The sequence below is a fragment of the Rhinoraja longicauda genome, chromosome 40 (genome assembly GCF_053455715.1).
Source record: "Rhinoraja longicauda isolate Sanriku21f chromosome 40, sRhiLon1.1, whole genome shotgun sequence".
Classification (NCBI taxonomy): Eukaryota; Metazoa; Chordata; class Chondrichthyes; order Rajiformes; family Arhynchobatidae; genus Rhinoraja; species Rhinoraja longicauda.
This window is the reverse complement of record NC_135992.1, coordinates 6790251-6803780: the sequence shown is the minus strand read 5'-3', so window position 1 is coordinate 6803780 and position 13530 is coordinate 6790251. Positions and strand designations below refer to the sequence as shown.

The 13530-nt window shown below is 43.0% G+C and overlaps 1 protein-coding gene across 7 annotated transcripts in view; it reads right to left on the bottom strand.

The window, feature by feature from the left end:
- LOC144611443 (trinucleotide repeat-containing gene 6B protein-like) overlaps positions 1-13530 on the bottom strand; it is a 162997-nt gene that overhangs the window by 56408 nt on the left and 93059 nt on the right. For all 7 annotated transcript variants that reach the window (XM_078430536.1, XM_078430540.1, XM_078430541.1 and 4 more), the window contains one exon: positions 1246-1267. In XM_078430536.1, coding sequence (XP_078286662.1) covers positions 1246-1267 — 22 coding nt within the window. The remainder of the gene's footprint in view (positions 1-1245; positions 1268-13530) is intronic.

The following is a 13530-nucleotide window of genomic DNA, read 5'->3' as shown; positions in this document are numbered from 1 at the left end:
TTGGGGTTATGTGTCTTGTGTTTTTTTTTGTATGACTGCTATGTAGTTTCGTTCGGTACCTCGGTACCGAATGGCAAATAAAGCTCTGTTATACTGTTATACTGTTATATATATATATATATATATATATATATATATATATATATATATATATATATATGGTAGTAGCAGTCTTAAAGGGAAGAGAAGGAATGGAGAATGAAATAACTAACGCTGGTTACCAGCACTGATCACATTCCAAATACTCACCTGAAAACTAAACAATTAAAAGAGCAGAAAGCAAGAGCCTTCCAAAGTTGAGAAGACTAATACCACTGGTGTATGAGTAGGAAAGAACTGCAGATGTTGGTTTAAATAGAAGGTAGACACAAAATGCTGGAGTAACTCAGCAGCACAGGCAGCATCTCTGGAGGGAAGGGATGGGTGATGTTTCCGGTTGAGACCCCTTCTTCAGATTGATGTCAGGGGATTGGGCGGAACAGAGAGAGAATGTAGTCGGAGACAAGAAGACTGGTGGGAGAACTGGGAAGGGGAAGGGATGGAGAGGGAAAACAAGGGCTATTTGAAGTTGGAGGTCAATGTTCATACCGCTGGGGTGTAAACTACCCAAGCAAAATATGAGGTGCTATTCCTCCAATTTGCGCTGGGCCTCACTCTCACAATGGAGGAGGCCCAGGCCAGAAAGGTCAGATTGGGAATGGGAGGGGGAGTTAAAGTGCTGAGCAACTGGGAGATCAGGTAGGTTAAGACGGACTGGGTGGAGGTGTTCAACGAAACGATTGCCGAGCCTGTGCTTGGTCTTGCCGATGTACAGAGGTTGACACCTCGAACAGCGGATACAGTAGATGAGGTTGGAGGAGGTGCAAGTGAACCTCAGCCTCGCCCGAAAAGACTGTTGGGGTCCTTAGATGGAGTCGAGGGGGGAGGTAAAGGGACAAGTGTTGCATCTCCTGCGGTTGCAGGGAAAAGTACCTTGGGAGGGGGTGGTTTGGGTGGGATGGGATGAGTTAACCAGGGAGTTGCGGAGGGAACGGTCTATGCAGAGAGCAGAAAGGGGTGGAGGTGGGAAGATCTGGCCAGTAGTGGGATCCCGCTGGAGGTGGCGAAAGTGTTGGAGGATTCTCTGCTGAATTACATATTCATGAATGAACTCTCTTTGTGTTCATCTGTGCGCAATGATATAGATAGATATGTGTCATTAAGAATAAATATTTTGATCTCTGCTTCCAAAACGAAGTCTCTCACCTTTGGTTTTTTGTTCTGTAACCTGAAACACAAAAAAAGAAAAATGCTGGTCAGTTCACAGCCGTGAATCCACACCATCAGCAAGTACCTATCAAAAAATCACTAGCAACTAGCAGGCTCCCAATATTTTTTCCATTATTGAGGCCAAGGTTGAGGGTTACGAACATTTAACATCAGTCTTCCACCAGCCTCTGGAGGATAGTGCTGATCAGCAAATATAAAAATTATAAAATACCATATGGTGTCCATCATAATAGTGTACACCTGAGAGCAGTTACCAGAAATAAAACAGATTACTAATTCCTGAGTAATTACTATTCATTTTCACTACAGAATTAGAATACTTTGTTACCCGTGCATAAGGGCAAAGCAACAATTAAGTCAGCTGTCATGGAACAGAACTTTATTCAAGAGAGAGGTCTGTTGATCCAATTTAAGGAGTTGCCATTCATACATTCTGATACAGTGTATATTAGACACTAGCAGGGTCAACTGCAATTATGTCACTGGGTTTAATTGGCACCTTGCTAAACCATCGGGTCAGTTGCACAACCCTGCTATTTGGCCAGAATGCTCTGAGGAAAGGAGAAAGTAAAGTGGAGAGGAAAGTGCGATTGCAATCGTTTTATCGGCAGGTCTCAATCAGTTCGGATCTGAAACATCTCCTTCTCACTGACCATCTGCAGATGCACCTTAAGGCTGCATGCTTAGCCCCATGCTGTACTCTCTTTACACCCATGACTGTGTGGCAAGCACAGCTCCTACAAATTTGCCAATAATACCATTTTTGTTGGCCGATCACAGGTGGTTGAGGCAGCGTACTGGCAAAAAATTGAACACCTGGTGACGGATGCTGCCATAACAACCTCCCTCTCAACGCAAAGAAAACCAAGGAAATAATTCTGTCTGAAGGTGGGTTCCACTCGAGATGCTGCCTGACACAGAGTTACTCCAACACATTGTGTCTATCTTTGGTATAAACCAGCATCTGCAGTTCCTTCCTACACTAGGAACTAAATGTTGACTTCAAAAAGAGGAAATAGGGAGACCTTGGGAGGAGTTGGCTGCGCCTAACGGCTGCGGCTCTCTGGCAGTCTGTTGTCTTTTTTTCTTTTTTTTTGTTTGTGTCGGTGTTGGGATGGTTTTTGTTTCTGTTTTTGGCTGTGTATGTGTGGTGGGGGTGTGTGGTGGGGGTGTGAGGTGGGGTGGGGGGGGTGGGGCGGGGGGAAACCTTTATTTTATTAGGTCTCTTCCCCGGGGCGCGGCTCGGCTGCGGGCCTTAACATTGCCGGCGCAGCTCGGCTGCGGGACGTTTCAGTGCCCGGTGCGGCTCGGCTGCGGGCCTTAACATTGCCGGCGCAGCTCGGCTGCGGGACGTTTCAGTGCCCGGTGCGGCTCGGCCGCTGGACTTAACATCGCCCGGTGCGGCCGCGGGACGTTTCAGTGCCCGGTGCGGCTCGGCCGCGGGACGTTTCAGTGCCCGGTGCGGCTCGGCCGCTGGACTTAACATCGCCCGGTGTGGCCGCGGGACGTTTCAGTGCCCGGTGCGGCTCGGCCGCGGGACGTTTCAATGCCCGGTGCGGCTTGGCCGCTGGACTTAACATCGCCCGGTGTGGCCGCGGGACGTTTCAGTGCCCGGTGCGGCTTGGCCGCTGGACTTAACATCGTCAGCGCTGTTCGGCCGCGGGACGTTTCAGTGCCCGGTGCGGCTCGGCCGTTGGACTTAACATCGCCCGGTGTGGCCGCGGGACGTTTCGGTGCCCGGGGCGGCTCGGCCGGGGGGCCTTCCATCCCCTTGCGGGGGCTGTGCGTGTCGTTTGCCTCGGTAGGGGTCGAGCTGCCTGTCCGTGGGTGCGGGGGGAAGAGAGGGGAAGTTTTGTTGCCTCCATCACAGTGAGGGGGTGTTTGGAGTCACTGTGATGGATGTTTGTGTTGGGGTCGGGTGTTCTGTGTTCTTTTCTTTTTGCTGTATTTTGTGTGACTGCTGAAATTTCGCTCGGTGTTGTGCCGAGTGACAATAAAGTGTTGTTATGTTATGTTATGTTATGTTTTAATTGGTGGCTCAGCGATGGACAGATTCGGCAGCTTCAAATTCCTAGGCATTAACATCTCGGAAGATCTGTCCTGAGCCCACCACATAGTTGTAATCAGAAAGAAGGCGCACCAGCGTCTTTATATTCATAGAAGCTTTAAGAAATTTGTCATCTCACCAAATACTCTTAACAAACATTCACTGATGCACTGTTGAAAGCATCATGATTGATTGCATCATAGCCTGGTACAGCAATTATATCGCACTGATATGCAAGAGGCTACAGAAAGTGGTGAACTTGGCCCGGTGCATCATGAGCACAGCCCTTCCCACCATTGAAAGCATTTACAAGAGGCTCTGCCTCTAGAAGGCGGCATCTATCATCGAGAATCCCCACCATGCGTGCTGTGTCCTCTTCTCGTTGCTATGCTGCTACACTTGGGCATGAAGTACAGACGTCTGAAACACAACACCACCAGGTTCAGGATCAGCTACTTTCCTATGACCATCATGTCCTTGAACCAATTTGCACAACACTATTCCTATCTCGGCATCAGAATATTACGTGAGCAAACAGGCAGCACTTGCACAATTCAGCATTAAAAAGAAAGAGTGGTGTTTGTTTATATATCAGTCAGAATGGGGGGAAGAGGAGGTAACAAACCGAAGTACCTTCGGGCTACACGTGGACAAGAATGGTATGCATCAATAAATCCTCAAAGCAAAATAATATGCCGTATGTTCATTTGATTGGGAATGAAGTTGAAGCCAGAGCATATGCCCTTATACTGTTCTGGAACAGGAACATTGTGACATTAGGATCAAGGTCATCTCAGCATAATAATGAAATTTCAGGTAGAAGTTTAAAAATATCTGAAGTTCCATGTAATAAGAATAATATGTTCTTGTTTAGCCATCATCTGTGTTATAGGACTGTCTGCATTTATTGGAGTCATACTGTGTGGAAACAGGCCCTTCGGCCCAACTTGCCCACACCGGCCAACGTGTCCCAACTACACCAGTCCTGCTAGTCCCAGCTACACTACATTTGGCCCATATCCCTCCAAACCTGTCCTATCCATGAACCTGTCTAACTTTTTCTTAAACATTGGGATAGTCCCTGCCTCAACTACCTCCTCTGGCAGCTCGTTCCATGCACCACCATCTTTTGTGTGAAAAAGTCACCCTTCAGCTTCCTATTAAATCTTTTCCCATTCACCTTAAACCTATGTTCTGAGGTCTTCAAATCCCCTACTTATAAGTTCATAAGAGATAGGAGCAGAATTAGCCATTCAGTCCACAAGTCTACTCTGCCATGCAACCACAGGTGATCTATCGTTCCCTCTCAACCCCGTTCTTCTGCTTTTTCCTGCTTACTGCAGAGACAGCTTTTTGCATGATAAGCTTGCTGACGATGCATGGTAAGTGACTACAAGTTTAGTGGCTAGAGCTACAACGTGAGTTGCAAAACTGCATTCACATAACCAATGATTAAAAAAAACTCCAAAAAAATTAAATATCGAGTTTGAAGTCATTATAACTGGTCAAATTGGCAGTTTCTAATTGCTTTGTGCTTTGATCATCTCATCCATCTACCTGCAACTCTCTTCATATTACGCCTTTAGTTTCCAAAATGTATAATCAAGTGAAATTAAACAATAGGCCACCAATTTCAAAGTGTTCGAGTGTGCAACAATGTAAATAGATTTGTATGATGGAGTACGCCTTCATCACTGTAAAGCAGCAGAAACAGGCAGTTGAAGAAAGAGAAAATGAGTTCTCCAAACCTGAACTGGCCATATCTACTGCAGTCCATATGTGATATGGGCTCGATATTTCCCTCCATTTTTCTCCTTTAACATCCTGATCTGCTGCACACATCGTCCTCCCTTGTATTCTACACACTTTGCATTCCCACTGTCTCACAGTCTCCATTTAACCCATTTAATGTATTATCTCTACAACCTATTCCAATAGCAACCCTGGCCTCACCCAGTTACAGATATTCCCTTTGTTCTATCACCCCTTTCCCATCTTTAACTTAAAACTTTTTTTTTTTCTCTCTTGTCCAATTATAACAGGCTCGCGCCCAAAATATTACATTTTTCTTTCTGCGGCTTGTTATTATTTCTAAAATATGTATTTTGATTTTAATTCACAATTGGAGTTACGCTGCTGTATTAATTAATCATACTCCACACTATGTCTCTCACCCCACCATGCCTCAAGCTTTCTGACAAGATCTGAAATTAATATCCAACAGGCTCTTAAGCCTTCTGGACAAAATATCCTCAATTAACAAGGAAGAAGAAATCAAGACAGTTATCAACTTGTCAAAAACCTTATTTACTCTATAATAATTCTCCTTCTGATATATGAATTCCTAACAATCATCCTCTACTCTATTACTCTGCTACTTTTCCATCTCGTTTAATACAAATTATGAACAGTTTGAACCTCGTTCATGTTCACAAGTAACAGATAATACTCCCAATCTTTTCTCACAAACCAATTTTATAACCAACAATCAAATGAGACACAATCAACCAACAAACTCTGGATTAGAACCTCACAATAAAAGGTGAAAGACCAATTAGATGATGCTACCCGTTTGTGATATCAACAGTTTATTCTAACTATATGGGGCAGGTCGTGGGCAGGGCCACAAGGAACTGCACTGGATGTTTGAAAACCATAATGTGTCAAATTTCCTTCTGTAACAGTGGACATTTTATGAAATGAAATAAGTGGTAAAGGAAAAAAATCTGATGAAGAATCTGCCAGTTATATATTTCTTAATTCTAACCAGAGTCTAAAAGCCATTCGGAAAAACAAAATCCAATAGCCAAGTGTTTTTCAAAAAGTGAACTGTCGCACTTTAATCTCAGACAGCAAAGATTACTCTTGTCATAAAATTGCAAATGTCCCTCCTTTTAACTTTAGCTGCATGTTTGCATCCACATGCCGGTCTTTAACAAGAGCAACTAAAAAAAACAAAAGTGCTGGAGTAACTCAGCAGGTCAGACAGCTGGTGAACGTGGAGAGGTGACGTTTTGGGTCAGGACCCTTCTTCAAGAGCAAAATCTAGGAAGGAGGTTGAGGCTGGAACTGGTATGGTAATTCACGGAATCTTACAGCCCATCATGCCTGCAATAGTTATTTCAGAAAGTGCTCTGAATTTGAAGTTAGTATCAAAGAGTGACTAGTCCAGGTTCGGGTTCTGCTTTCCCTGCTTTCTTTTATTGGTCAAGTTTCCTAGGCTTGGCATTGGATATGCCCTCTGCAGCTAAACATTCAATTCTTACCTCAGATCCTCACCACAGTTCCCTGGCATTTCTTAGTCACAACAAGGTGTCATAGTAGTGAGTGCTTGAGAAAGGAACACCTGTTCCTTTCTCAAGATGTGACTGATCTAGGAATTCCCAGATCGGCCTCCAATACATCAATTGTTTTTTTAGAAAAACAGGGGAAACTGGTGTCCCATTTATGAGAGTGCCCCATATATAGAATTGGTGTCCCATATAAAGTGTCCATGGTACAGATAACATTTGTGTCAGATAGAGGATGTCCTGTACAATCAATACTGCTCAACTGGCAGCCCAGCCTTGCTAATGTGTCAAAAGAGTAAATACAGGAGCTGTATTGTTTGGAAAGTGAGATTTAAAGAGTTACCAATCTTGTTTTTCCTCATTCTGCTAGTCATGACCTAACACCAAACATTGTTTACTTAACTGCATAAACATTACTCAAGCGAGTTTGTAGTCTGAATAGGAAAATAACTGCAGATGCTGGTACAAATCGAAGGTATCACAAAAAGCTGGAGTAACTCAGCGGGTCAGGCAGCATCTCAGGAGAGAAGGAATAGGTGACGTTTCGGGTCGAGACCCTTCTTCAGTCAGAATCATACACTTTTGTTGATGTGTACAATTCCAATTGTAACATGAAGGATTTTCTTTTGCTAATTCTCTGCCTTGTTGCTTGTGGAATCATAATCACTCCACTGTGGCACATACCACCTTAAAGGCCAAATCTTACGTTGAAGCTGCAGTAGTGAGCACTGGCAACTTTCAACCTTTGCAGGACAGAGCAAAGAGCTGACCCTAACTCCAATTAAGATCTGCCCTTGCTTTCCAGCATGGATCAATAAACAGCCATTGAAAAAACTGCCCTTTTCAGCCATCTTTTCATCAGCAAACTCAGCACTGACCCTGATTTAATCTAGGATTTTACTGGATGGAAATCACTGTGTTTACTCAGGGACAAAGAAATGCAAGATTATGATCAAACCGAACCATATTACAGAAGCTGCAATAATCACATACCCCCTCTTGGACAATTCCACAACAGAATCATTGCCACTGCCAGAACATCAACAGTGTTGGCTACATGTGCTGATCTGATACATGTTAATAATATAATGCTTAACCAGCTGCTTTACCCTGCTGAAGGAGAGTTACATTTGATATGAGCAAAGCAGTGATATATTCTATTTTCTAGGGAAATGTACAGGTAATGTTTAATTCACATAGAAATGAAAATTCAAGAGGAAATTAATTATTTAAAAAATGGACTGCAGGCAATTCTGCATTATGGGGGGAGGTAGAGGGGTCATGTTCCTGCAATTTTCCATACCAAAGCATTAATAAATGAGTTAATTTACTTACTTATGTTCCCACGTAAATTCTGCAAGGGTGAAATCTATTCAATTTCTAACATTTTTGGGTAGTGATTTATCATTTCTATAAAAGCAGATTTCCAATACCGCACGTTTGGAATGTTGTTAAGGCAGCCATCTGTGGATTGGGATGAGGGGATATGGTGGGGTGGGGAAGGAAACTCACAAAATGTATTTTATGAAGTACCAGAACAACTGGAAGGATAGGGCTATGGGTGTGGTCATGTGTATTGGAACAGACTTAATTCTTATGGACAACTTCAGTTTATTACGTATCCATGAAGAGGATACGAACAATGAAGATACAATGCTAGTTATAATATTAAATTAGAAACAATTTGTTGAGGACATCATACGTACAGGGACGTTACTCAGCCAATTGGAGACGTTAGACAATGCAAAGATCTTGCTCAAACGGCATTGAATGAAAGGGCAGCCTTATAACATGAATGCAATTGAGCACAATAAGACCATTCAGCTTTTGGATTGCTGATTTAATGGTGCAAGAATTGAACACAAGAAACTGGACGACAGCACTGTTGCAGGACAAAAGAACATAAGAAAAATATACTTTTATGACTAGAAATGGCAGTAGAATAGATACAGGCCACTATGTGATGAATAGATGGGGAAAGATCAACATGGAACAAATACACAAAGAAAAACTTAACACTAACGACATTGTAAATAAGTCAAAACAAATTTAAGAAAAAGGTCAGGGTGGTATTATTAAACATCATTAAACAACCAAAAATAGAAAATGTGGTTTGTATGGCAAGCAAATTAAAGGTAATTTCAAAGGTTCAAATGTCTGTTTATTGTCATGTGTACCAATTAAGGTACAGTGAAACTCGAATTACCATTTCAATCATTTCTGCCTGACCTGCTGAGTTACTCCAGCATTTTGTGAAATAAGTCTATTCACAGCAAGTACATAAGCAAATGATGGACCTCATGTTATAAGCTGATTACCCGAAACATCACCTATTCTTTTTCTCCAGAGATGCTGTCTGACCCACTGAGCTACTCCAGCTTTTTGTGTCTATTTTCACCAGCACCAATGTCAGAAATGGGTAGACAGAGACATTAAAATATAGGCTGGTAATCCCTATGTGCTCCACATAAAATAATTAGCAGGCATCTGAAAATATTGGTGCTAAGTCAGTCATCGAGCACTGAATCAGGCCCTTCAGCCCATCACGTTTGTGCCATCCAACAAAGCTTAAAAAAAACTAATGGTTCTATGGGAGAAAAGTTTTGTTCTGCAGAAACAGATCTTGAGGGAAATTCTGCAAATAAGACTCAGATATCCCCTAAATATTTAAAGCATGGCATAAAGATTTCTTTAATACGCTGACCAAGGCTGGGAGCTAAATGTGCAGGGGTATTCGATATTCAGGAAGGATAGACAGAATAGGAAGAGGAGGTGGGGTGGCATTGCTTGTTAAAGAGGAGATTGCTGCCAGAGCAAGGAGAGACATCAGCTTGGATGCCGTAGATTCGGTAGTGATTGAACTGCAAAATAGCCAAGGGCAGAAAACACTTCTTGGAGTTGTATAGGCAACCAAGCAGCAGTAGGGAGGTTGGGGATAGCATCAAGCAGGAAATTAGTGATGTGTATAGCAGAGTTACAGCAGTTATCATGGGTGATTTTAATCTACATATAGATTGGGCCAACCGAATTGGTAATTGAGGAGGATTTCCTGTAATGTATACAGGATGGGCTTTTTAAACCAATATGTAGAAGAATCAGCTAGACTATCTTAGACCGGGTATTGTGTAATGAGGAAGGATTAGTTAGTGATCTTGTTTTGCAAAGCCCCTTGGGTAACAGTGACCATAATATGGTGGAATTCTGCATTAGGGTGAAGAGTGACACGGTTAATTCAGAGACTAGGGTCCTGAACTTAAATGAAGATGACTTTGAAGGTATTAGATGGGAATTGGCTAGGATAGACTGGCAAATTATATTTAAAGGATTGACGGTGGAGATGCAATGGCAAAGATTTAAAGAAATTTAGAACTCAACAGAGGAGGACAAAGGGGTTAATTAAGTGGGGGGGAAAAGAGCATGAAAGAAAGCTTGCGGGGAATATAAAAACAGACTCTAAAAGCTTCTTTAAATATGTAAAAAGGAAAAGACTAGTGAGAACAAATGTAGGTCCCTTACAATCAGAGACAGGAGAAATTATAATGGGAAAGAAGGAAATGGCAGAACAGTTAAACGAGTGCTTTGGTTCTATCTTCACTAAGGAAGACACAATCTCCCAGAAACACTAGGGGACTGAGGATCTAGTGGGAGGAACTATCAGGAAATTGTGTTAGGTAAACTGTTGGGACTGAAAGGCAGATAAATCCCTAGGGTCTGACGGTCTGCATCCCAGAGTACTCAAGGAGGTGGCCCTAGAAATCATAGATGCATTGGTGATCATTTTCCAATGTTATCTCGACTGTGGATCAGTTCCTGTGGACTGGAGGGTAGCCAATGTAACACCACTTTTTAAGAAAGGAGGGAGGGAGAAAACGGGGACTTATAGACCAGTTAGCCTTACATCGGTAGTGGGGAAGATGCTCGAGTCGAGTGTTAAAGATGTTATCGCAGTGCATTTGGAAAGCAGTGACAGGATCGGTCAAGTCAGCATGGATTAATGCAGGGGAAATCATACTTGACTAATCTTTTGGATTTATTTGAGGATGTAACAAGTAGAATGGATAAGGGAGAGACGGTGGATGTGGTGTATCTGGACTTTCAATGTCGCACACAAGAGATTAGTGTGCAAAATTAGAGCACATGGTATTGGGGGTAGGGTATTGACATGGAGAGAGAACTGGTTGGCAGACAGAAAGCAAAGCGGAATTAACTGGTCCTTTTCAGAATGGCAGGCAGTGACTAGTGGGGTGCCGCAAGGCTCGGTGCTGGGACCCGAGTTATTTACAATACATATTAACGATTTAGACGAGGGAATTAAATGTGACGTCTCCAAATTTGCAGATGACACAAAGCTGGGTAGCAGTGTGAGCTGCGATGAGGATGCTGTGAGGCTGCAGGGTGACTTAGATAGGTTGGATGAGTGGGCAGATGCATGACAGATGCAGTATAATGTGGATAAATGAGGGGTTATCCATTTTGGTGGCAAGAACAGGAAGGCAGATTATTATCCGAATGGTGTCAGATTAGGAGAAGGGGAGGTGCAACGAGACCTGGGTGTGCTTATACATCAGTCACTAAAAGTAAGCACGCAGGTACAGCAGGCAGTGAAGAAAGCTAATGGCATGTTGGCCTTCATTGCGAGAGGATTTGAGTTTAGGAGCAAGGAGGTCCTACTGCAGTTGTACATGGCTCTGGTGAGACTGCACACTGAGTATTGTGTGTAATTTTGGTCTCCTAATTTGAGGAAGGACATTATTGCTTTTGAGGGAGTGCAGCATAGGTTCACCAGGTAAATTCCCGGGATAGCGGGACGAACATATGATGAAAGAATGGGTCGGCTGGGCTTATATTCACTGGAATTTAGAAGGATGAGAGGGGATCTTATGGAAACATGTAAAATTCTTAAAGGATTGGACAGGCTAGATGCAGGAAAAATGTTCCTGATGTCGGGGGAGTCCAGAACCAGGGGTCACAGTTTAAGAATAAGGGGTAGGCCATTTTGGACTGAGATGAGTTGTGAATCTGTGGAATTCTCTGCCACAGATGCATTGGAGGCCAATTCACTGGATGTTTTTAAGAGAGTTAGATTTAGCTCTTAGGGCTAAAGCAATCAAGAGATATGAGGAAAAAGCAAGAAAATCAGGAATTTTAGATGATCAGCCATGATCATATTGAATGGCGATGCTGGCTCAAAGGGCCTAATGGCCTACTCCTGAACCTATTTTTCTATGTTTCTATTATCGAAATTAATGACACAGGTGGCATTTCAACCCATGTACATGCTTGTCAAAAACAGAACTATTTAGGATACTCTCATAACTCCCACTTTGCAACTCCCACTCTGTTGTCTTCCAAGAACCTGAAATCAAGGGGCCTGGAGGTGACACAGAAAATTGAGTTGAGGGAGTCTGGCTTGATCTCAATGAATAACGGAGCAGATGAAACCGATTGCATGGCTATTTACTCCCATTTCTTATATTCAGAAGTAATAACAATTAACAGGGTTAGAAGACATCGATCTAAGACAAGTTTCTGGCATAAACAGGACATTGACTAGGATAAGTAAAGAATTCTAATTGCAGCAAATGGAATTGTGTTCGGTGCATAGACATCAGCTGAGCCACTTGGTGCAGAGCGTACAATTCGGGCAGACAGCCAGAAATGAAATTAGTTTGTGCTTAACAATGGATTCAGTTGTTGGGTAAAGGTCAAATTAAAGGAAAATTGCAGAGCAAAGTTAGAGGAAACTAGATAGATAGGGACAGCACAATGGATTGAACATGGGCAGAAATAGGGTGATTTTATTAGTCAGGAAAACCAAACTATAGCAAGAAAAAAATAAAATGAAAAAGACCTCAATACATGATGGGATAAGAGCACTGAAAACTGACTCAGATAAAAAATAATGCTTTACGATAGTGCAATATTAGTGAGCTTAATGTATTGTTTAAGCTAGACATCAGCTTAGGGTGGCGCCGTCAGCGATGGCAGCCTTGCCTACAGTCTCTCTGTTTTTTCGTCTTTTTTGTTATTTTTAGTGTGTTTTAAAAAGTCTGTGTTAATGTTAATGTATGTGTTCATGTTCTCTGGTTTGTTTCATGTGGAGGGTGGGTCAGGGGAAACCTTTTTTTCAACCTTGCCAGAGGTGCGATTTTCTTCTAGATCATATCTCCGGTCGCTCTACGGCCTAACATCATGGAGCTGGAGGCTTTGCTCGAGCCTGACTTTGAGCCCCACCGCGGGGCCGTGGACTTACCATCCGAGCCTGCGATCCCTTGCCTGGGATCGATGCTCCAACCGCGGCCTGCGGATTTCAACATTGAGGAGCTCACAGTCTCGGGTAGAGACGGGAAGCTCCAAGCCACAGGAGATTCGACCAGCCCCGACTCGGGAGTCCGATCGCCCAGCGCGGGGAGCTAAGATCCCCCCCGATGCGGGAGCTTGATCGCCCTGATGTGGAGGGTTCGACTGCCGGTTGCGGGAACTAAGACTGTCCCGACAACGGAAAGTTTGAGTGCCCAGACCGCATGAGAACAAAGAAGGGAAGAAGATTGAACTTTTTATGCCTTCCATCACAGTGAGGAATGTGGGAGAGTCACTGTGGTGGATATTCATGTTAAAAAATTATTTGGGTGTCTTGTTGCTCTTTATTGGTATGACTGTATGGCAATCTGAATTTCACTGTACCTTAATTGGTACATGTGACAATAAACTGACCTTGAACCTTGAAACATAGTTTCGTAAAAAATGATAATTCCCAAGAGTAAAAACATACTGTCTCAATAAAATTGTTAACATGACTTCAAAAATAATGTTCAGTAGTACACCTGATCAGGTGAGAACAGGATCTTGATCAACTGGGCCAAGGGACAAGGAATGGCAGATGGAGTCTAATTCAAATTAATGGGAAGTGTTGCGTTTTTATAA